This window comes from Labrus mixtus, chromosome 15 (genome assembly GCF_963584025.1).
Source record: "Labrus mixtus chromosome 15, fLabMix1.1, whole genome shotgun sequence".
Classification (NCBI taxonomy): domain Eukaryota; kingdom Metazoa; phylum Chordata; class Actinopteri; order Labriformes; family Labridae; genus Labrus; species Labrus mixtus.
In genome coordinates, this window is record NC_083626.1 from 23,622,698 (window position 1) to 23,646,651 (window position 23,954).

General features: G+C 39.1%; 3 protein-coding genes and 1 long non-coding RNA gene across 4 annotated transcripts; 1 reads left to right on the forward strand and 3 right to left on the reverse strand.

Annotated features, from left to right (window-relative positions):
• The first annotated feature begins 1,100 nt into the window (after nucleotides 1–1,100).
• Nucleotides 1,101–8,519, forward strand: LOC132989988 (transmembrane protein 198-like). Its single transcript, XM_061057982.1, has 5 exons — nucleotides 1,101–1,345; nucleotides 2,770–3,083; nucleotides 6,357–6,932; nucleotides 7,072–7,193; nucleotides 7,993–8,519. Exons 2-5 carry the CDS (start codon nucleotides 2,930–2,932, stop codon nucleotides 8,140–8,142), a joined length of 1,002 nt encoding a protein of 333 aa, XP_060913965.1. The 5' UTR covers nucleotides 1,101–1,345; nucleotides 2,770–2,929; the 3' UTR covers nucleotides 8,143–8,519.
• On the reverse strand, nucleotides 5,208–5,638 carry LOC132989989 (uncharacterized). The gene is made up of 2 exons (XR_009675952.1): nucleotides 5,512–5,638; nucleotides 5,208–5,449 (listed from the first exon to the last, which is right to left on the reverse strand). It is a non-coding gene; the product is annotated as an uncharacterized LOC132989989 (long non-coding RNA).
• A 969-nt stretch (nucleotides 8,520–9,488) lies between the features above and the next one.
• Nucleotides 9,489–13,327, reverse strand: LOC132989531 (matrix metalloproteinase-19-like). Its single transcript, XM_061057220.1, has 9 exons — nucleotides 13,078–13,327; nucleotides 12,464–12,552; nucleotides 12,238–12,368; nucleotides 11,927–12,139; nucleotides 11,281–11,526; nucleotides 11,106–11,204; nucleotides 10,672–10,836; nucleotides 10,431–10,558; nucleotides 9,489–9,824 (listed from the first exon to the last, which is right to left on the reverse strand). The coding sequence occupies exons 1-9, from the start codon at nucleotides 13,198–13,200 to the stop codon at nucleotides 9,585–9,587; spliced, it is 1,434 nt and encodes a 477-aa protein (XP_060913203.1). The 5' UTR covers nucleotides 13,201–13,327; the 3' UTR covers nucleotides 9,489–9,584.
• Nucleotides 13,328–17,225: 3,898 nt separating this feature from the next.
• pym1 (PYM homolog 1, exon junction complex associated factor) lies at nucleotides 17,226–22,090 on the reverse strand. The gene is made up of 3 exons (XM_061057863.1): nucleotides 21,852–22,090; nucleotides 18,956–19,049; nucleotides 17,226–18,790 (listed from the first exon to the last, which is right to left on the reverse strand). Exons 1-3 carry the CDS (start codon nucleotides 21,880–21,882, stop codon nucleotides 18,289–18,291), a joined length of 627 nt encoding a protein of 208 aa, XP_060913846.1. The 5' UTR covers nucleotides 21,883–22,090; the 3' UTR covers nucleotides 17,226–18,288.
• Nucleotides 22,091–23,954: the final 1,864 nt, after the last annotated feature.

The following is a 23,954-nucleotide window of genomic DNA, read 5'->3' on the forward strand; positions in this document are numbered from 1 at the left end:
ATGAGCTCGTCCTGGAGGATCAGGTCATTCAGCATGTCATGAAGGAGTATTTGTATGTGGTAGCTATGCTCATGGGTCTGCTGTATGTAATTACACTGACTAACAAAAGGAAGTGCAGTATACATTTAAAGTCATACAGAAGAACCTAATGAATATAGGCGGTGACCACTGCACCTTCAAGGGTCCATGGACTGAGAAAAAGACTTCTTCGTAAAGCTTTGTAGGCACTACACTGAGGTGGGGAGTTTTCTGAAAGTTGCCAAGAAATATTTGGACATAGTCTCAGATCTTTTCTGAAGTGTTTTTTTTTACCTACTAAGATCACCTCATTAAATGTGTAAATTATTGATTTTATAAGTTTATTGCATCTGAAGGCGCTGAGAAAAGTGACCGATAAATGGTAAACGCAGCAGAAGAAAGACGACCGTTTTTTGTACATTCTTGGGTGGAAATGTTTTTACCAACAAGCCAGCACAGTATTTTAAGTAAACACATTTGTAAATGTTTAGATGTGATATTTGATCTGATCTGCTATTAAAGGTTGAAGAACTTACGCTGGTTTCTATGATAAAACGAATAACCTGTAGAGATGATACCTTTTTTTTTATTGTTATTTGAAAGGAAGTTGAAAGTTTCACTTAGAAAGAGAATCACTAAAAATGTATAAACTAAACTGATTTAAGTCGACTAAAATAAAAATATATGTTCAGTTTAAATTGATGAATTAATTTAACTCAATATTTTAGGCGGATTCAACTTTTGATGAAGTATTTTTAATTTTTGATTTCAAGTCAAAAGAAATTGAAAGACCATTTTGCCGCAACTAGATAATATCACAGGAACTGAATTGTGATTTAAAGTTTTGTGAACTTAAAGATTTAAGTACAAGTGTGTCAAAAAAGAAAATTGTATTTCTTTGGAATAATCACACATTTGTCTCAACTTATCTTTTTAAGTTCAGTTAAGTTAAAATGTAAGGCAGCCCAGACACTAACTTTTTGAAGTTATAGCAACTAGTTTTTTTTGTTTTTTTTACAGTGTGAGTGGATTGGAGCTGTCAAGTGTTGCTGCAGACAGAGAGGATCATGGACGGTGAGAGCTGAGCCCTCATCTGGCTCGGCCTTGGACTTGGCAGCAGATGGTCTCCCTCTCAGACTCAGGCGTCAGCTGCTCACATGCAGTTAGACGCTGAGGTTTGCAGAGGGAAGCACACAGTCACACTCCTGACAAACTCCTGACAGCTCGCTCCCTGCTCAGTTTACTGGAGTTTCACAAACTCCCACTGGAGACATTTGATTCTGAGATTAGGCTCACATTCATACTCTGAAGATATGCCTCATTCCAGGTAGGACACACATATGTTGCTTTTCTTTTTGTGCCTTCATTATTCAGATGTTTTAGATGGGTGTCCTTTAGTAATTTGTTAGATGATGATACCCTCACTTATTGCAGAATGAAGTTACTAAAATTGTATACATGTGGGCTTTGGCAAACAGACTTTCATCAAATAAACAAGGAATACTCACAGCAGCTTGTCATCCTCCATATAGTTCTTTTTTTAAATTTTCTACCTGTTAAAGTGTAAGTGTTTCTACAGTTTACATTCAGTTTAACCAGAGGACAGCAGGATCACTCACCTGCCAAAGTTCCTTTAAATCCATTTGCAGCTTAAAAGGTCCCCACTGTAAACAAACACTGCAGCTATCGAGCGTTTCAGGCAGAATGAGAGGAGCGTGTAAACATGCTACTTGTCTGTGCAAAGCGTTTTTTCTTTTCTTTTGGACTAAAAAGTCCTCATACACATTGATTTATCAGCCCTATTGGAACTTGCATTATTATTATCCTTGCTTGTGTTGTACTTACTACTTGATGTACATCAAAGTGTCAGCTAGATGAACTGTAGAAATGTAGAATTACTAGTAGAAGTCATCTTACTAAAGAAATTGAACTGCTGGTACTTTTTGTATTTATTTATTTTTATTTTGTAATTCTGACCAACCAGAATCACAATCCAGGGGCAGCAATAAATGAGCTATTATAATATTATCACTAAATACATTTTTGACAGATTAATAAGGGTTAAGAGGTTTATTCAATCTAATCATAGTTATATGATATTTAATCACCCCCATTTTACCAGCTGCAAAGTCATAGTCATGCAACATTAGTTCTAATCCAGTTTTCTGTACAGTCTGTACTTTAGTTTTTCTCTAACCTAATTTTGGTGATGAATTTTTTATTGTTTTAATTATATTTTGAATGCAGGACAGTAACTCCAAACAGGCAATATCCACATTTTAGTATTTCTACTTTCCCTTGAACTAAAATAACTTTTTAGGCCGCTTACTTTTCGGTGGTGGTGGTGGGGGGGGGGGGGGGGGGTTAGCTGTTTGTTTTCGTTTATATTGTTCAGTAAACAGATTACCAAACCACATGCTCAGAACAATGAGCCCATGTGAGGATGGCACAAAGCCACCAGGTCACTTCCTCATCTGCATCCTGCTCTGGAACAAAAAAAAAAAGAGAAGAAGCAAGAACGAGCGACGTTTAGCTCAGAGGGGATCCTCAGTTTCCTTCTCTGGTTCCTGAGCACGGGAAAGACCACAAACTCCCCTCGGACATCCTCTTAAATCAAAAATAATGTCTAAAAATGAATCGTATTTAGAGGAATTACTTGTCAGGAGGGTCATAAAACCAGATGATTAATAGTTTTGAGGTTATAGACGTTATTGTGCCACGGCAGCTGAAAACACTCTCGTCCTTTTGCAGGTGCACAATAGGAAACAGTTTAGCAGAAGTTCTCCGTGCAGGAGCTTCCTCTCTCCCTGGACGAAACATGCAGGATGCTGTGTGCTCCCACTGTCAATGAACAAAGTGGAGTCCAACAACAACAACAACCGTCCAACAATAGAAGCAATAATCCTCCAAGATGGCAGTCCCTTCATTCAATGTCACTGAGGAGCCTGAAGCTGGATTAGCTGAGGTGGACATATGTGCACTTGACATTAATATCAAGCATGAAGTCATCCCATCTTTTGTGTGCTCTATTTGCCTGTCACTCGGACTCATCTACTGCTTTTTTGGTACGTATGTGCTCATATTAAATGTGCATGTTCACAGATCACGCAGCTAGTCCAGGATATTAACAAGGTGGTCATTATCTCTCTTGCATCGTCATGCTGTTAATTTGTTGTTCTGCTGTGTCTCAAGATTCATGACTCACCAACGCTGAGAATCTGACAAAAAAGTTATTCCAAAACCCCCTTCCCAATTTATCAGCAACTGAAGAGACAATTTAAAGTGAAACTCAAGAGGGATATGTTTGGCCTAATCTCAAGATAAAACAAAACATTTGATCAATACCTTAAGGCAGGGATTGGGCAACTTTGGTCACAGCAAGGGGCCACATTCATTTAATTCTCACTGCCAGAGGGCCAAATTGTAGAATACAAAAACGATTACAGTCAATTATGTCTCAAATTTAACTCAACATATACCAGTGATCAAATATTATTATGGACATATTTCTGGTTTTCACTATTTCATGGCAGATTTTGTCACGTTTTCTTCATGTTTCCAATTAATTGATGTGTAAAAATTGACCTGAGGGCCACGTTGAGGGTTGATGTCCGCATGTGGCTCCCGGGCCGCCAGTTGCCCAACCCTGCCTTAGGTGGTTAGGTGTTAGCTAACATTAGAATTCAGTCACTTTCTAGCTAATTTTAACGCTTAATACTGTTCTATCATATCATAGGAGGGCTGTAAATTTGGTCTTTATTTGTGTCGTCACTTGATATATTTCAGTAATCTAGAAAGTGGTTGGATGCTAACGATAGCCTAGGGTTAGCCCTAACCCTAACCCAGCTCCTGAATTTTAGCTGCTCATATATTAAAAAGCAGTTTAACAATTTGTAAACCTATAGCCATGTCAAATCAAGTCACATTTATTTATAAAGTGCAAAACAGCAGCACCTGACCAAAGTGCTGTACAGAAACAATATAGCCTACAGGAGTTTACAACATTTATACGAACAAAGAAATAACACTGAAGAAAACCTGAAACAAACGGCCTATTCAGGACGAGTGGACTCAAATGCTAATTTATAAAAATGTGTTTTGAGGCTGGGGGGGGGAGAGGGGGGGGGGGGGGCAGACCTGATGGCAGGGGCGAGGCTGTTCCACAGTTCAGGGGCTTTGACTGCAAAAGTAAGATCACCTTTGAGCTTGGAGGCCCATGTCGGACAATCTAAAGTGTCCAGGCTACGGAGGTCGGTTTTTAATGCTGATCAGTTAAACAATTGGCAACCTGGAAAACAGTGATTCAGCATTATCTTTAGCATTAGCGCTTCCCACCTTTAGCACCGTACAGAGAAAAATGACCGCTGTGTGAATATGGCGCATTACAGGTACCTGCTGTTGGAGTTTTTATAGTCACGTTTAATTAGCTCACCTGACAGCTTACAGCGCCGGTAGCAGATGTCTGTACGCTGCCAGGGGTTTAGTGTGGATAAACTGGAGGAGGCAGATGGGTCGTCCCGTTTGAATTTAACAGGCGGCGTGAACTGAACTCCCATCTGCTGCATTGTCTGTCGTTTCACTGGTTTCACTTTGTTAAACCTGACAGAAGCTCATGAGTTCAGTCACTGATGTGGTGTTTATGTACGTCACAGGTCGGAGCAGCTTGTAGAGCGGTACGTTGAGCAAAATGCTGCGAATGAGAAAACACAATGTAAGAAAATACACAGGACGTTTCCGAATAGGGAGTAGGGAGTTTCAGTATACTGAACCCTCGTGGTCATTCAGTATGCATTTTCTGGGTCCACCTCAGTATACTGAACATTTCAGTATGGATACTAACTTCCGGGTTTTATGCAGTATGGATCGGATGCGTGCTTTCAGGAAATGAATTGTATTTTACCACCCACAATGCTGTGCGAAATTAAACGTAAATCGTCACGTCACGTCCGCCTCCAAATCAAAACAAACGAGCGTGGATTAATATAATCAATTTTTAATCTACATTTAAAGTCCAGACTGAAATCGCTACTTTTAATTAACAACAGAAAATATAACAAATGTCTGCATTATTATAAAACCTTTCCCCCTCTATTTAAATAATGATGTCACTATTTAAATGCGTCTTTATTGGTTTATTTTTACTTTACTGTATATTAGTCTTTCATTTGTACTTTTCTTTATGTACTGTATGTTATTTAATCTGTCTTTTACTTGTGATATTGTTTTTTGTTTGCCTGACTGTATATGCGCATTACTCTTCTTGAATAAAGCTAAACAAAAAAAAAAACGGGTGGATGCGGCCGGTTCGGGTAACGTAAATGACGCCACTTCCATACTGAATGAATCAGACGAAGTAGGAACAAATATCTGCCTACTGTGTGTGCCTACTGAATAGTAGGTACTAAACAGTATACAGCACGGAGAGTAGGTACTGCCTACTGCCTACTGCCTACTGCCTACTGACAGATTGAGTCGGTACTTGGCAATTCGGACACAGCCATAGTCTTATTTGCTGCCACTGTTTTCTCGGGGAAACTATGTGGACACAAATCCAATAAACACAAACTGTGAGCGTGTTTGTGAGTAGTGTGTACTTTGCTCCCTAAAACACGTGACATTATGCAAACAATCAGCTGCCAAAGTCTGTTTTCTCATTAACTCTCACTCTGTTAGTGTTGCCTGAGAGGACTTTTAAAAATGCAAATAACTAATCAAATGTTCATAAAAAAAAACTACAGAGTCAGAGGTGCAGGTGTTTTATTGTGTTTAATCAAGAAGTTTGCTGATGTTACCAAAAAGGGGGATGAGATGCTGCTCTGACCTGCTGATTAATGCTCACATTTAAACACTGTATGTTTATTAGAGATGTTGGAGCTGGACATGAATATTGGAACGAATCCACTTTCAGCAATCTGTGACCCTTCAACTTCTCTGAGGTCATCCAAGCAGCTCAGTGTGTTTTCATTCAAAGAAAGTCAAGAAATCTGTGAAAGTACAAGTGTTATGCTACATGTACTCGATGGTTGAGCTTTAAGTGTGTGAGGATAACCAGTAATCTAAGGTAAAAAGTCAAATTCCTTTTTCCTCTTCCCAGGAAAATTATAAGAAATTATTTTCCAAATGTTTCACTTCTCCCATAATCCTAAAATAAGTATAAATGCTGAAAAACAATCATTTAAATAGCTTTACTGAGGCATGTGCACCTGTTTTACACTTCTTACATAAGAAGTCTATTCTTGACTTAAAGTAAAGAATTTGAAAGTCATTATTTCTTCTTTATAAAGATGTACAAAGGCAGATGCTACTCTCTGTAACCTTTGCTCTATTTTACTTCCCAGGTTACCGATGTTACAAGATGGTCATGTTCTTCTCCGGCTTCATGTTCAGCTCTGCGGCGGTGCTCCTGTTTTACCACAAGGAGCCCGTGTTGGACGTGACGCTGGGGGCCGAGACGAAGGCGGGGATCGGTCTGGCTGTGGATGTTCTCTGCGGGCTGACGACCATGCTGGTGCCCGCCCTGGGACTGATCTTCAGCGGCATGCAGCTGGGTGGCCTGCTCTCCCTCCCCCTTCTGGTGATCATGGGACAGTTTCACAGCCTCACTCCGGTGTGGGTGCCTCTCAGTGCCTTTTTGGCTGCTGGCATCGTCGCCGCTGTCTTCACACTTCAGTGGCAGAAACTTTTCACCATCATTTACACATCTGTGCTGGGAGCCACCACTGTGATGCTGTGTGTGGATTATATGATTGGGACGTTTGTGCTGCCAGATCAGGTGTACGATCTGCTCTGTCAAGCCGCCCCACGTCGGCTCTGCTGGTTCAGCTGGGCCATCACAGGGATATGGCCTACCTTGAGTCTGATAGGCGTGTTGGTGCAATGGAGGTTTACTGCCAAAGGAGTATCCCACAGAGACGGTGAGTTTACTCCAATCTGCCACTACTCATGCATTCAAACACTGGCCCCCTTGACAGCTCAATCCCTCCTCCTGTGATATTAAATACTCATTATTTTCTTTATTTTTTTTCCTCCCCTTTGGATGCTGCCCTGCCACAGATAAAAAACAGAAGAAATATGTAAAGAAGCACAGACACAGAGAGACGAGGGCAAGGCCTCGAGCTTACCGTCGGCGCAGACCTCCTGTGCTGAATCGCTACGCCGGGGACGTCCTGGCACCGGTAAGTGGCTCAAATAAAAGTTTTGTTTTTTCGTTTCATGTGACGTGAGAAATAGCCTGATCCTCAGAAGTGTGCCACCAAACTGCTGAAAATGAAGCCAATGCGGACTGGCTCTACAAAACAATAGAGCCCAAATTAAAAGCCCATTTTAACAGCAGAAATAAAAACCTGTTCATAGTCTGTTACAAAAAAAACTGTTTTGGTCTATTAAGCTCATTTTTTTTATTGAAAAAAAGTGCATGAGAAGACTTAATGGACGAATTTGAAGATGAAGAGTTGTGCATAATTAGACATAGTTAGTGCAGTGGCTAAACTGACTGACAGGTGGTCGTAGCTGTTCAATTGAGTTGAAACCAGTTACATATACCGATTATAGTGTCGTGGTCAGCTGCGTTAAAGTCCGCTACTTCCTTTGTATTGGTGCGCAATGAATCTCGGGATATGTTAGACCCTGAAGGATGCACCAGATGCTTCTTTCGTGACCCCGGAAAAGAAGGACTCGTTTGTTTGAGGCTGAAGCCGTTGACGTACCGCTGTGACGCAGTCGATCTTTAAATGTGCTCTTAGAAGGAGGCAGCTCCTGAATTGAGACACAGCTCATGTCTGCCACTGGGAGACGAGCGAGTTAGACTTGGTTGGAGAGGTCACTGTAGGGAAGACGCTGCCAGCAGAGATGTTTAAACAGCGTGTTTAACTTCTAATCTTTTAATGTAACAGAGATTTTTTTTTTTACATCTCATAAACCCATGTAGATGTTCGGTGCAATAACAACCTGTTGTACATCCGGTTTCTCTTTCAGAGTTATCTCCGGAGCCTACAGGAGCACCGGATGGGAACAGGCTCCTCCACCAGCAGCGTCAGCACCATCACCCACACACTGATTGACTTTGACTATGAGACAGGCTCCATGGTGCCTCTGACTGCTTCCTCTCCTGTCTTTAATTTCTGAAGGAACTCACAGCATCAGATATCTTTTTTTAAACTTATAGTTGAACAGTCATTCAAAAGTTCACTTCCGACAGAAACATATCAACCACTTCCCCTGCTGGTAGAGCCACTCTATAAGCAGTCATCATCAGACCCCCGCTTCGTTTGAACAGTTTGACTCACAGACACTTTTTGTTTTTAATATTGAGATGTTTTGTTTTGCACACCGCCATGATAAACTTAAATACTACCCAATGTACATCGTGCCTAGATTAGTTTGGGTTGTAAACAAGGAACTTGCTCCAACATATGTGAATAAATTATGAACATGTTTCAGAATAATATAGGAGAATGTTGTACAATTAAAACAAATAAAGCCTTGATTTAACAGAAAGCTTACCTGCTGTTGGAGTAATGTCTCGTTTCACTGTCTGTTAAAGCAGTGATGGGTAAATATATTTATATTTTGCAATTTTGATGAGTCATAAAATGTGTGAACTGACTCAGCAGTAATACACAGTTGCATGATGCGGCTGGTAAATGTTGGTGCAAGCTTATAAAGCTTAAAATAGTGTTGTACAATGTGACTGGATTTTTATACAAGAATAGAAATAATTGATATTTAACGTTTTTTTTAAAGATTTTTTTTTTAATTATTTCAGTTCTGCTTAAAAAAACTGTCTAGCAAATTCACATAAGAGGTATGACTTACCCTGGTTAATAAGAGACCTGCTACAAGCTGGAAGTGATCACAGAAGTTTATGTACTGATTTCTATTAATTGTATTTTATTTCATTTTATAAAAGTTTTTTTTTTTTTTTTTTTTAAAGAAATGTCAATTAGCCAGAGTTACCCTTTACAGATAATCGGCACTATTTCCCTCTTGCAAAATAAAAAAAAGTCATAGGAGCAATTAGCAATTAGCTTATACAATAAATACTTTCCCCAAAATATGTGAATGAAAAATGTTTGTATGAGTCACAGCTGTAAAGGAGGCTCAATACTGCTGAAATTCCTCACAGAACTTTTTTTTTTAAAATAATGACAAAAATACCAATGGCTGAATTCCAATTAGCTGTTTCAGTGAAGGTCCTCGTACGGTGTGTGCTGGCTCACTGTCATGGATGTGTCATCTAAAAACAACAGAGCCATTGTTATTTCTTAAACCTTTATTTTTTCCTACAATCACAAATCAAAATGTGAGCTAAAAGAAGGACCTATTCATTTTATACTGCAAGTGAATTTATTTTTATTTCAGGAACATTGAGCCCGTCATCAGTGGATAAAAACATCATACACCATCATTTTAGAGTGAATGGTTATAGCTACTTGAAAAAGATATTGTCTTGCTACAAAAATGTCCTTTGAAGCCAGAGCTCATACATAAATATCCCTCATTGTTATGTTTCTGAATGGTTGTGCAGGTTGAGGGTTCGTGTTGTGTCTCCGCTGCCCTCTGGTGGCTCAGTTATTACAATGCATCCAGCGTGCGGCCGTCCTCTGAGGATACCCCTTCTCAGCTGCTTGGTGGTTCTGGTTTACACGCCAGTACTCGCTGCCTTTAAACACGTAGATGTGACCGTTTGTCCACGTGAAAGCAGCATCGGTGCTGCTGGGTAAACCCTGAAAGAGTTTTCCAACGGGTTTGGGATATGAGCTGAAGTCTGTCGGGCCAATTTCATCCCACTGCCAGTACACGGAGCCCTAAAAATAACAAGTGATTAACTTCAACAAAACAATGACTTAAAATCAATCCAAGAAAATGTTTAAAATTGTATGGAAGCTCAAAACAGCCATTGTTGCATTGATTCTTTCTTGTGTAATCATTTTGAGACTACAGGTTAATTAGGCTTTTTATTTTTCATGTGAAAAAGTGTTATTCGTTTCAATATCTTGAGAAGACAAAAGCCTGAAAACAAGAGTACTGACTAATAATATCTGTGAGATGTGACTGAAGGAAATGGACAGCCAAAAAATCTGGCTCATGTGATCACACCCGATCTCAGCCTTCAAGATCTCCATCATGACTTACGAGGAGGATTCACAACTGAACAGTGATTACTACAGTCTGATTGGTTGAACTATTATGAGCCTAAATCAATTGCTACAGTTTGCCATGCTGGGATGGCAAACCTGATCTTTTATAAATATTATAAGTTTTTATTATAAGAACAGGTTAAAATTCTTATTTTATTAAGGAAAATAATATTCATGAGACAATAAAATAATGAATTGTGATCTTGAGATCAAGTCATTTAAAAAAAAGATTGGGTAAATGGCCATACTTGGCCTCCGTACTTTTGTACTTACTTTGATAAAAATAAGTTGTTTGTTCTTATTGAAGTAAAAGGCTGAGTCGATGTTAGCGGGGATATTTGCCAAGGCTCTTGGGAAGCCCTTGTCAAGTTTAAAGTTGGTGTATCTCCATATTTTGTTGCCTGTAACAAAAAACAATACGGTAATCAAGGATAGTTTTTCAGACATTGTTGAAATCCTGCTAACAATGTACATCAAACATGTGAGAATCTATACAACTCTGAAATAGAGCCACCCTTGAGAAAATAGGTCTTGCTGGTCCGCTGAGAGTGAACTGCTGCGTTGAGGCTCCCTGGAAGCTCCTTCCACAGAGCAGAGATCAGGACGGGAGAGTTATAACCGATACTGGACACTGTCCACACGTACTGACCGCTGAAGACGTACGTCTTACGTAAAGGACCTGCAGGGACACAAGAGGAAACACTGCTTAACACAGATGCAGTTTCTTTTGAGGGAAAATGTTGTATATACATATTTTCTTTGAGGATTTGTTCCCTGATTTTTGAACATCTATTTAAGAAAGGTACATAGAGGGGGAGACATATTCTAATTATTCTTCTGGCACTAAGACATCATCTGTAAGAGTTTGTGGCCTCTCTCAACTTTTGGGTTCCCTGAACTTGATGTAAAAGTATGTTTTTCCACATAGTGCAGTCTGAGTCTTTGTACCCAACATTACAGCATCCAGGCTGGCCTTGCAAGGATCTGGAGCTCCCCCAGGAGCTAACGGAGCTGGTTTTCTGGATGGAGGAGTTTTCTCTGGCTTTCCTGCAAAGAAACAACACATTATCATATACATGTGTATCATACACCCTGACACTGTGGTATACTCTTCTGACATTACCATATAAAGTCTGGATGCCATGTATATCATCCGGATGAAGCTTGAAGTCGGCTCGATAACCGTTGTACACAGGCCCCATTAGAGCGCTGTAGTACTGCGAGTGACCCAGACCGAGAGAGTGGCCAATCTCATGAGCGGCAACTATCCTCAGGTTGGAGCCGGAGGTCTTCCCTTCGGTCCACATTTCATCTTGGTCGAAATGCACAAGTCCTGACTCAGGGGCATCAGCGTGGGCTAACACTTGACCTTCAGGATAAAGAGAGACATCGTATTTAACACGTGAACATGTTTTTTTTTTTTACATGTGACATTTGTTACAAATTAAACAAAGATACGACAAAACGCTGCTGTGGGCTGGGGAAATATCCAGATGATGTCGTAAATATGACGAGATCTTGAGAAAACTAACTAAATGTACGGATTGTCCACATCGGGCTTCCATATATTTTACACAGTTTATAGTTTTTCTACTTTGTACTTGTAGTTTAATATTTCAGGATTGTTTTTCTATTTTTCAAACAGGACCTCGATGTTGCCTCCTTTCATGCACTAATTCTGAAATGACAATAAGACCTCCTTGAAGCCTTAAAGATTTTTTAAACTTCTCAGTTTGTCTTTAAAACATGCATATTTCTGTTGTTCCTACCTCTCCCATCAAAAGGCACAGGGCACGTCTTGTCTTTTCTGTGAAAGGAGATTTTGATGTCTGCTCTTCCTTCCTGCAGCTCCTTAAACCTCAGAGGTGAGACATCACTCCAGTACTTAAATGCACTCTGGATGGCCAACCGTGTCTTTCCTTTCCCCAGGTCTGGTGCGTAATTAAAGACGCGGTAGGTCAGCAGCTTCTTGCGCCAGTAACCTGTTCAAATGGAAAAGATTTAGGAGACTTTGAGTTTGATGTTTTTCCACAAACTTATGAGTAAAAATGTTCGAATTTTGAATATGAAAGTTGCTCACCCATGACTCGATATTTGAGGGATTTGTTATTGAAAGAGTCTTCTAGACCACATCGAGGTTTGCTCATCATTGCCAGAGTGGCTGAATCCAGTTTCCCAGATATTTCCACGTTTGTTGCCTTCTGAAATATTCTGACATACAAGCACGAGACATAACTATAGTTAAAGAACCCGGGGGTTAAAAACAGAAGGAGGCATTTGTTTGGAAGAAAATAAAATATGGTCACCTCAGGGCTTCGACTATCTCCTCTGGTGAATGGTTTTTGTCTCTGCTGTCCAGTGGGATGTGCAGGTAGCCATACTTCCTTAAATATGCCTGAAGAAAGAGAAATCATTGCAACACCAGTGGAATAAATATTCAGTTTTATAAATGAACAAATGTACTAACAGAACTCTGGTCCTGTATTAAAATAAGTTAAATGACTGCAAAGCACTGCAGCTCCTTTCTTTACGTGTATGAAGACTTCCCTTGTTAAATTAATTAAAACAAAATCAACCAATGGGATTTTTTTTAATGACTATTTATATTATAATCATACACATTTACCAAACAGCATCACTATGGTTTGTTCAAACTGACAGTTAAACTTAATAATTAACAGCAGAACGTTATAACATGTAACATAACCAGACGTATTGACAGAAATTATAATATTTGATTATTTCTATCGGGGTTATTAGGCAGCTTTTAAACAGTTTTTGTGCAGTTAAAACGTTTCTGAACCCTTTCCAATTCTGAATCAGAGTAAAGACTTAAAACCATGCAGTATAAAATATGAAATAATCCGAGGTCTGTAGAAAAGAAATGTTTCCGCATCTCCACAAAGTAGTATATTCTTACCACCGCCTCTGTGAACTCTTCTCTGCTCAGGGCGACAGATGAAGCTGTTGTCAGCAAAATTACAAGAAATATTAACTCCAGTCTGAAATCCATTTTTTGGTTTAAGCTTTCTTCTTTTTGCATTACTTAGGGAAAAGAAAAAAAGTCTAAAAAGGAACCAACACTATAAATTGACCTTAACGACAGATTAAAGGTTCTGGGTGTCTCTAAGCATCACAGAAGACCACAGCTCGTCCGTCCACATCCATCCTGCTGCTCGGAGCTGAAGCTGCTGTCTCATTTTAGAGATTCAGTTTTTATACCACCAAGTATCTGCTCGGGAACTGCCTCCAAACCACAACATCAACCTTCAAGAGGAATGTGATGAACAAAGAACTAAAGATGTTTGAGACACTCACAGCGGGATCGAGCACTCTGACACCACCGCCGAGACAGGACGGCCTTGAGGTGTTTAAGAATAACCTCTGAGTGGTTTTGTTTACGTCAAAGAAAGCAAATAAATTCATTATTAAGTGTGTTAGAATAAAAAAAAAGTTGATCTGCCCACCATCTATAAAAGGTGATGACTTATAACCTGTTATGTCATTGTGGTGGGAAAGAATCACGGATCTGGAGATCTAATTAAGCTGCAGGAGTTTGTGGGTACATTTTCTTCCAGACGTCATAAATTAAATTGTGTGAGATGTGACGATGTTTATATTTGTGAAACAATGTTCCTCATGAGTCTTTACATAGCTCACATAGTTAGAGCTCTGTGAAGAAAACAACTAACCGCACATCCTCCACGGGACAACAGCGAATTGTATTGTTCACAAATGTAGGAGCACATTCAAGGGGAAAAATAACGCCCCCATGAAACCAGCGCTACAAATCGTCTTCAGGAGGCAGACGGAGAACGCCTCCTTTGTAGGAGTTCAAACTGAAAAAAAAACAAAAAAAACACAGCAGACAGATGTGCTTGGAGACACACTTCCGCCTATGTGATAAAAAAAAAAGGATCACGTACTTTATCATACTGAACTTCATCAAAATAATGATTTTATGTCTCAAATGAAATGACCCATTACCAGAACATAATGATAGACTTTCTTTGAATGATGACTTAACATCACTTTTGAGTAGTAAGAGGATTTCTTAAAAAAAAAAAAACTGTATCTAAAAAAATGACTCTGCAAAATAATAATGACTAAGTGTGTAATGTAAGCAAGTAACTTCTCAAAAAAATGTTGACTTTTGGTGAAATGGTGAAAATAGTCTCAATGAAAAAACTAAAAACAAAGGCGCACACATCCCTGAGTGGGTGCTGGATCCAAAAAAACAAATAAAAAAGCAACAAAAAACCAAAAAAAAAGTCGTTTGACGAAGAGCATGTTGCCTCAAAACGTCACTTGTTAATAAATCCTTTAAACTGGAGCTCCTTGGTGTGCAGATCGTTTTTAAACATACAGTTGTGCTCATAAGTTTACATACCCTGGTCATTTTTCAGAGAATATGAATGATAATACAAAAATGTTTCTTTCACTCACGGTTAGTGGTTGGGTGAAGCCATTTATCATCAAACAATTGTGTTTTCTTTTTAAATCATAATGACAACAGAAACTACCCAAAATGACCCTGATCTAAAGTTTACATACCCTGGAGGTTTTGGCCAGATAACATACACACAAGTTGACACACATGGGTCTAAATGGCTACTGAAGGTAACCTGCCTCACCTGTGATCTGTTTGCTTGTAATCAGCGTGTGTGTGTAAAAAGTCAGTGAGTTTCTGGGCTCCTGACAGACCCCTGCATGTTTCATCCAGTGCTGCACTGACGTTGCTGGATTCCGAGCCATGGGGAAAGCAAAATAATTATCAAAGGATCTGCGGGAGAAGGTAGTTGAACTATATAAAACAGGAAAAGGATATAAAAAGATATCCAAGGATTTGAGAATGTCAATTAGCAGTGTTCAAACTCTAATCAGGAAGTGGAAAATTAGGTGATTCTGTTGAAACCAAGCCACGGTCAGGTAGACCAACAAAAATTTCAGGCACAACTGCCAGGAAAATTGTTCGGCGATGCGAAGAAAAACCCACAAATAACTTCAGCTGACATACAGGACTCTCTGAAAAACAGCGGTGTGGCTGTTTTGAAGATGCACAATAAGGAGGCACTTGAAGAAAAATGGGCTGCATGGTCGAGTCGCCAGAAGAAAGCCAATGCCACAAAGCAGCCCGCTTACAATACGCCAAACAGCACAGAGACAAGCCTCAAAACTTCTGGAACAAAGTTATTTGGAGTGATGAGACCAAAATGGAACTTTTTTGGCCACAACCATAAACGCTACATTTGGAGAGGAGTCAACAAGGCCTATGATGAAAAGTACACCAGTCCTACTGTGAAACGCGAAGGTGGATCGCTGATGTTTTGGGGATGTGTGAGCTACAAAGGCACAGGGAACTTGGTCAAAATTGACGGCAAGACGAATGCAGCATGTTATCAGAAAATACTGGAGGAGAATTTGCACTCATCAGCCCGGAAGCTGAGCACGGGGCGTACTTGGACGTTCCAACGTGACAACGATCCAAAACGCAAGGCCAAGTCGACATGTCATTGGCTGCAGCAGAAAAAAAGTGAAGGTTCTGGAGTCTCAGTCTCCTGACCTCGATATCATTGAGCCACTTTGGGGAGATCTCAAACGTGCAGTTCATGCAAGACAGCCCTAGAATTTACAGGAACTGGAGGCTTTTTTGCCAAGAAGAATGGGCAGCTCTACCATCTGAGAAAATTAAGTGCCTCATCCACAACTACCACAAAAGACTTCAAGCTGTAATTGATGTCAAAGGGGGCAATACACGGTATTAAGAACCAGGGGTAATTTGGGTAGTTTCTGTTTTCATTGTGATTTAAAAAGAGCAAACACAATTGTTTGATAATAAATGGCTTCACCCAACCACTAATCATGAGTGAAAGAAAAGTTTTTGTATTATCATTCATATTCTCTGAAAAATGACCAACAAATTCTGCCAGGGTATGTAAACTTATGAGCACAACTGTATACATATGTACATATCATGTTTTTTATTTGTTAAGCGTCTCGAGCCGGATGCAACAGAATGTGGTTCTCCTGCGTACTTGTCTGGTATAGAGTCTGAATGACAATAAAAGGAATCTTGAATTGAATCTTTTGCTTCTTTAGCTAAAAATAGTGACAGCAGTTTATAACGCATGACTCACTAGCGTAGCCTGATGAGAAACTTTCTTTAGATGATTCAGTGTCTCGAGGTAATCACTAACTCCCACAACTTAAACCACTTTCTTGTAATATTAGAATCTCAAAAAGTAAAGCGTCTAAAAAGGTTAGTATGCCAACGTTATGAGAAACCTCCATATAAAGACTCAAAGGTCACATATGATGCAAAATACACTTTACCATGTTTTTCTAACACACACGTGTCTCTATCGTGTGTACAATCCCCCATATTATGAGAAAAGTCCATCCTCTCCGATTTTAAGAAAATGTGTGCTCAAACAGGCCGTTTGAAGATTTTCCCTTCATGACATCACAAAGGGCAGTAACCCCTCCCCCAGGTGGGTGACACTCCCACAGCTAGGTGTTTGTTCTGCCCTCTGAGTCTGCCTTCTCACCATGAACAAATGGGCATGGTGCTAGCAACCCCAAGCCTCATCCCCTTCCAGAGAGGGGGCGTGGTCAAACACAGCTCATTTGCATTTAAAGCTACAGACACAGAAACAGCGTGTTCTGAGCAGGGCTGAAGTAGAGGTTTATAGGCATGATCAAATTCAGGTCCAGAGTGGATTTTGAACAAGACACTTCACAGAAATGTTTTTGGGGAGCTCTGAGACTTATTTAAACTTGTTGAACAGGAGGATAATATGCGACCTTTAATCTTTCAAAATTGTGAATCAGTCTGAAATGAATGACTTTGTATCTTAAAATAAAGACAAAAGCTGTTCAGTGTGTGGGTCCTCTGTAGCTCCGCAAACTTCATGAAAGTGAAATCAAGTTATCAAGGGTTCCCTTTCATGCGATTCCTGAGAAGCTCAACTCAGGGCAAGAAATCCCCACACAACGGAAGCTGTGCCGCAAACATGAACGTATTTCAAGTCAGAAAAATGTGAAGGAGAGACATCTTCTGCTTCAAGATTCAGGTTTTATATTTTTTATTGAGATTGACATTTATTCTCTATGAGTGTGTTTCTACTGAAAACAAACATCTTTTAAACACATAGCAGTTTTTTTTAAGCTTTATTTAAAAAAAAAAGGCTCAGCCGGTTCCTTAATCAGCCGGGCACTGTAGAAACAGAAGTAAATGGTGTTTTGTTTTTTTTGACTGTGGTAAGTATTTAGGACATCAGTATGGTGTATTTGAGTTCAAATAATATAAAAAGGGGTCCATGTTCATTAGGGTAAAGGAACCTGTCATCCTCTGCAGCAGTGTGGCTCAGTGTGGTGAAGCTCTGTGGCACCGTGCAATAAAACTGTATCTGGCTGTGATTACACATAATACTTTTGGGTTTGTCTTGTGACAAAACGAAAATATACAACTTCATAAGCTGTATACATTAATTGTACATGTTTCCAAATGATCCAATCACAACAAAAAAAGTTAAAAAAAGTTACGTCCTGACTTCTGAAATACTTTCATTCAGGTAACTCACAGAGTTCCTGTCCACTCTTCTACCAAAAAGCAACATGACATAAACACCTGATGCAGCATGTATTTTTAATTGATGTAAAGACAGTTCCTCGACATTAGTGCGACTTCAAGAGTGTTGATTCTCAGAGCAAACAAAATCTATTCTCTGGAACAATTTCATGTGTCAGTAATACCTGATGATGCTATGAAAAGGTACAAAAATGGAGAGGACAGACTAACACAAAACAATCACAATGATGTCTTTAAAAGATATTTATAAATGAGTGACCTGGCCAGTTAAAGTGTTTGAGCAGGAGTCATTATAATGTAAAACTAGAAAACAGACTTGTCAGTTCTGGAGATGTGTTGCCTGCTACATAAGCGTCTTGTTATTCTCAGCTTAAGACATGCCGAGTCTGAGGTCTCGTCCAGAGTTCATGATGAATATCAAACAGGTAGAATTTTTTTTTTTATCTTAAAGGAAGCTATGATGACGGAGCTGTAAAGGTCCCTTCGCTGTCTTTCAGTATGTTTAGTCTGTCTGAATCTTTCGGCTTTCCTTTAATTGCTTCAAGAATCACGCTCGAGCTCCTGTAGCTCCTCTTTCAAAGCCAGTGCCCGAGCCAGCTTTTCCATCTGATCCTTTGTCAGCTCTTTAATTTCCCCTGAGTCCACTTTCTGTTGCAATTCCTCGACTTGTCGCAGCTTCTTTTTCAGGTTTTTGATCTTCTTGGCCTTTTCGGCTGCTGCTGAGGAATCATCGGTGGAAGAGACTGACTCCGGCGCCGCTGCTGCTGTCTTGTCTGAAGACTCCCCGCCCTCTGATATTGACACGTTCTCGACAGCGTCGCTCACCAAGTCCACATCGGGGTCCTCGTCCTGGCCCTGATTCTGCTGTTTTCGTTTCTCTTTACGTTTCATGTTTCGTTTGGCAGACTTTGAGAGACCGGCGTTGTCGCTGTCCCCGCAGCCAGGGATCTTTTGCTGCTTGGTTGGAGCGTCCTCAGACTGGCTCATCCCAGGAGGCAGGTCTGGTTTGCTCTTAAAAAACTTCACATACTTGTTTTCATAGCTGAAACAGAAAGAAACGGGATAATGAGATGAAACACAAGTCAGAGAACTAAGTCATTTTTCAGTTTCTGAAAGCATTTTTGCCCCTTCTGAGTACAACCCCATCGTGCTTTCACACTAACGTTAGGATCACTACGTCCTGTAGGAAGGTAAGAACTACACTTACACTGGCACTTCCTCCTGGGGGACATAACCATCCTTCACTCGTCGTGGCTTCCTCCATGTTCCATCAGGTCGCTGTGTGGAAGCAATGTATTTCCCTGAAGAGCAACAGGGACAAATCTTAGAGAGGTGCTCATAACTCATTGCATGAATAACTCTGCACATTCTTAGGCCAGCAGACCCTTAAATCCCCCCCTGTCCACTTGAACATTTATCATGACATAGAAAAGTTGAAAGCTGGGACTAAAAGGAGAAAACATCAACAGACACTTCTGCTTTTGTTATTGCTCTGTAATGTTATCCACTATTTATTTATTTTATTTTAAATGAAAATCTTTTGTCCTATGTTCCTTTTTTTAGTTTGACAGTGTAACATCTATCAAATAGAGTCTATAGATAAAATATATCCTCATTACCAAATTAAGATTTACAACGTTGATTACTGTTAATGGCCCTGTTCAGTAATATAACTGGGGACATAGTTTTAGATCTTCTCTGATCATTTGATACCCATGTTGATGGAATCAAACGAGAGGAAAATAAATGAAATATCAAGTGATGTGTTTGGAGAGAAAACAAAAACATGATTTTAACGGATGTCATTATACAGTCACAAAACACGGCTAAACGATCAAACACACCAGCCCGCAATGACCCTGGACTAACAGCACTCAAATAACGTGGATCATTAATGGCAAAAACAAATATTTTACATTTAGGCACCAAGTTCAGCATTTCTGAACTAGAGTATTGGAGATCAAATAAATTACTTATGGGTCCTTTTTGGACATGGACTGCACACATATAATGGGAACTATCAAATAAGATGGAGCTGTGGTACTTTGGTCTCATTCTGGTGAAGCTGCTTTAAGTTTTCAGGCCACCAGATGTCACTCTGCATTCAGAATTTAAAGCCGAGGTTTGTAGGAATCAACTACCATCTTCTTTTGAGGGTTCTTTAGTTCATTTAGACAACAAGGTTGGGAACAATTTTCTAAGAACATTGTATGCATTACAATCATAAAATAATTAGGCACGCATTGATTGATGCATCGCTTTGACATCGGTACCGGCTGATATATGAGAGATCTTAGGTCATCAGCACAAAACCTTCTGTCGCTGCCTAGATCGAGGACGAGGTGCAACGAGGGCTTTTTTCTATTGCAGGACCAAAACTATGGAACTCTTTGCCCCCAGACATCCGTCTCTCTCCCACTATTGGTGTTTTTAAAACTCGCCTTAAAACATATTTTTACTCAATTGCTTTTAATGTTCAGTAACCCATCAAGCACAAAAAACCCACAGCTCTGTTATTCTTGTGTTACACTGGAATTAACTGTCACTTGTTCTTTTTTTTTTATTGTTGTTGTTCTTGTCTGTTACTTTTTAATGCTTTGTTTCTGCAATGTTCAGCACGTTGCATCAATCGATGTTGTGTTTAAAGTGCCATATAAATAAAGTTTATGTGATTAGTAATTTGATTTAAAGTAATTTGAAGTAATTTGATTTGATATATGGCAAATAATGTGGCATGAACGACGTCATTAGTGCTAAATCAATTTAAGGCTGCCATCTAGTTCACCTAACTACTGATTAGGAGAAGAGGTTTTTAAATTAGGCAGATTAAGTCACCTGACTGAAAATGGTGGCATCTTGGGAGACTTACACCAAAAGAAGCCATGAAACAAGACTCGGCTAAATTGTTATTTTAAATATCGGTATCGGCCCTGATTTTCCCAAATGATGCATCTCTAATAATAATAATAATAATTATTATAATAATAATAATAATAATAATAATAATGATAATAATAATAATCAGCAGGACTGTTTTAAGTTAAATGTGTTAATTGATGTATTATGTCATTTAAGTATTATGAGTATTATAATACACTCACCATGTTGTTTTATCTTTTAAATGATAAATACAATAAACAAATATGGAATTCCAAAAGACACGTTGTTAACGGCTCTTCGTCTACAGAGATTTTTTTAAAAGGAAACTGTCTTCACATTTAATCCATGAGGTCAACCTTTTGCATATATAATATATATTTCTTTTTTTTCTCCATCAACTCACTCATTTCACTCCATTTTTAATAGATGAATGCCTGTTTCATTTAGCTGATAGAGGGTTAACACTCTCAGTCTTTCTATTGTATGTATGTGTCTAAGTGTGTGTGTGAATACGTGTATAGGTTACTATATGTGTGTTTATATTTTGTTTTGAAATTGTGTAATTGGATTTGTTTAGTTGATTTATTTGTCTCTTAAGGGGTGAGTTGTATAAGCCTGTTGGCTTCTTGACCTCTCCTGACCTTTTATCTTTTTGTTAATCCTATTTTGATGTATTCTTATATGTGTGCTAATGAATAAATAATGTAAAATAAATAATAAATAATGAACAATAAATGCACAACTCGCAACTCTAATGTAACAAATGACAGTCAGGCATCAGGATAGTTAAATAAAAACACAATTTAAATGTATTATACATCTGAGTTTTGTCAGATCTGTTTTAATAATCAATGAACTCAATGTGCAATCATAGCAGAAATAGCTATGTAGCATTTATCCAGCTAATGTTATTGTGGCAGCTGCAGTGTCTATGTAATCTATAAAAAAGGTTATTTACATTAAAAACACAGAAATTCGTAACGAGGTGTGTGTTACCTGCAGCTGCATACAGGACACTATTTTCACAATAACGTTAGCCATTTGAGCTAAGACTAGCATCGAGAAGCTACAGCAAAACAACAAACACTGAATCAATAATAACAGATACTGTTCCAGAATATTACATGTAAAATAAATAAAGTAATTCTGATCAAACTTGTGGCTGCTGTTTTAAATTCAAATGATTCGTTTGTACAAAGAGCTGGCACATGTATTCGTCTTACCAGAATCATCTGTGACATAGGGGGTTGCCATTTTGGTGTAACGTGTTGCTCCGCTCCCCTCAGTCGGTTTGTTGTCGGTTTGTTGTCGGTTTGTTGTTCGGTTGTCTCCAAAAACGTCCCCTCGCTCACTTTGATCCCGCACAGCAGGAAAATAAAACTTTCTTCTCGACGTTTGCTTCCCTCGGGGTGAGAGCTGTCATGGCAGCTATCAGGGTGATGACTTTTTGTGGCGCCGCGCGGGACAGCTACCGACACCAGTGTGTTGCCAGATCTCGCGAGAGAAACAAGCAACCAACCAGCTCTATGAGAACAACAGGAGCGACCTGGCTCCTCATAGAAAATAAATGAAGCCCAACAGGTGACATAACCTACCACATAGTGTAAAAGAGAGGCCACTTGATAGCAGTATATACATAGATACATATAAATAAGATATATATATATATATATATATATACAGTATATATATAGCAGGGATGGGCAACTTTGGTCACAGCAAGGGCCACATTCATTTGATTCTTACCGCCAGGGGGCCAAATTTTTGGATACAAAAACGATTTCAGTTAATTATGTCTCAAATTTAACTCAACATATACCAGTGATCAATTATTATTATGGACATGTTTCTGGTTTTCATGATTTCATGGCTGATTTTGTCATGTTTTCTTCATGTTTCCAAATAATTTATATGTAAAAATGGACCTGAGGGCCACGTTGAGGGTTGATGGGGGCCGCATGTGGCTGCCAGTTGCCCACCCCTGGTATATATTGTGTCATTTTGATTTGATTTGTGTCACGGGGTTGTGGACGGATCCTGGAAAAGTTTTATTGTGGAGAGTTGGGAGAGAATCGGTCGGGGTTCATACAAGGGAGCAAAACAAGCCCAAACAAGCAACTGCACTTTAGAAAACAAGCCCAAAAAACCTGCAACCCGCGACTGACGATATTTGCAAGCTACTTTACAGGAAAAACAAGCCCAAAGTCGCTTATAACAAGCGGACCTGGCAACACTGCTACCGACACAACAACCGCTCAGCTGTGTTTCAAAGCGGGCGACGCCGGGCGACAAACCGAGCGAACCGAGCGAACCCTGTTCTTCGGCTTCGGAAATGACGACGTGGATCATTCGTGTTGCCATGTTTGTTAAATATACTTAGCGCTGTGTAAGAGCTTGTTGGAGTGGATAGTATCTTCCTATTTAGCTTATATGAGCATGCGGATTTACATTTCATTTTATTATTATGCACTTTGCTTTGCATTGTGCGAAGTTTGCATTAAAGTATTTACCTCCTGACCAAGCAAATAATTTAATTCAGACAACTATCAGAGTTCCTGTCTACTCTTCTATTAAAAAACAACATGACATAAACATTTGATGCAGCATGTATTTTTAATTGATGTAAAGACAGTTCCTCAACATTAGTGCGACTCCAAGAATCCATCCAAACATTTACAAAGTGTTAATTCTCAGAGCAAACAAAATCTATTACCTGATGATGACTCCAATCAACTTAGTATGATCAACTTATTTGCATTTAAAAGGACACTTGACTGAATAAACACTGCGGTCAGTGTTGGCTTTCTTCTTGATAACCTTATTCAACCCAATACAACACCTCATCAAGGTTTCTAATGTCCAGTCTTTTGCTGGATTTCTAAAAAAAATATGTTGATTTAATATCACTTATTTTTTTGTTGATGAAATCTCAGTTCAATGTTGTATTGATTGAACAATATTATACCGGGAGATATATATATATATATATATATATATATATATATATATATATATATATATATATATAGGCCTTTTAACATCAGGGTCTCAGATATTAGAGACAAGTGTTACTATAAGACAAAGTTAACATCACCAATAACTATGAAGTCAGTGTTAAAACATGTTACTGTAGAATATACCTCACTAGCTTTGTTAAAATCCTTTCTCAACTTAAACAAAATCTCTTAAAAATGTCACCCATTTATTGATTCCTGGTATAGAAACATAAATCTGCATTTTTGCATGACTAAGGCTACTCACATTTAATGTGAATTAAATATAACTTTATAAAAATGAAGAACATTAGTCTCAAGTCTACATTTGGC

Excerpts from the sequence above, each read along its gene's own strand:
- pym1 (XM_061057863.1), bottom strand. The coding sequence starts at position 21,882 with ATGGCAACCCCCTATGTCACAGATGATTCTG. Across the intron at positions 19,050-21,851 it reads CTATGTCACAGATGATTCTG|GGAAATACATTGCTTCCACA; the intron begins GTAAGACGAATA and ends GTTGCTCTTCAG. Across the intron at positions 18,791-18,955 it reads CCCCAGGAGGAAGTGCCAGT|CTATGAAAACAAGTATGTGA; the intron begins GTAAGTGTAGTT and ends TTTCTGTTTCAG.
- LOC132989988 (XM_061057982.1), top strand. The coding sequence starts at position 2,930 with ATGGCAGTCCCTTCATTCAATGTCACTGAGGAGCCTGAAGCTGGATTA. Across the intron at positions 3,084-6,356 it reads ACTCATCTACTGCTTTTTTG|GTTACCGATGTTACAAGATG; the intron begins GTACGTATGTGC and ends TTTACTTCCCAG. Across the intron at positions 6,933-7,071 it reads AGGAGTATCCCACAGAGACG|ATAAAAAACAGAAGAAATAT; the intron begins GTGAGTTTACTC and ends GCCCTGCCACAG.
- LOC132989531 (XM_061057220.1), bottom strand. The coding sequence starts at position 13,200 with ATGCAAAAAGAAGAAAGCTTAAACCAAAAAATGGATTTCAGACTGGAG. Across the intron at positions 12,369-12,463 it reads GAGATAGTCGAAGCCCTGAG|AATATTTCAGAAGGCAACAA; the intron begins GTGACCATATTT and ends CTTGTATGTCAG. Across the intron at positions 11,527-11,926 it reads TGTGCCTTTTGATGGGAGAG|GTCAAGTGTTAGCCCACGCT; the intron begins GTAGGAACAACA and ends TTTATCCTGAAG.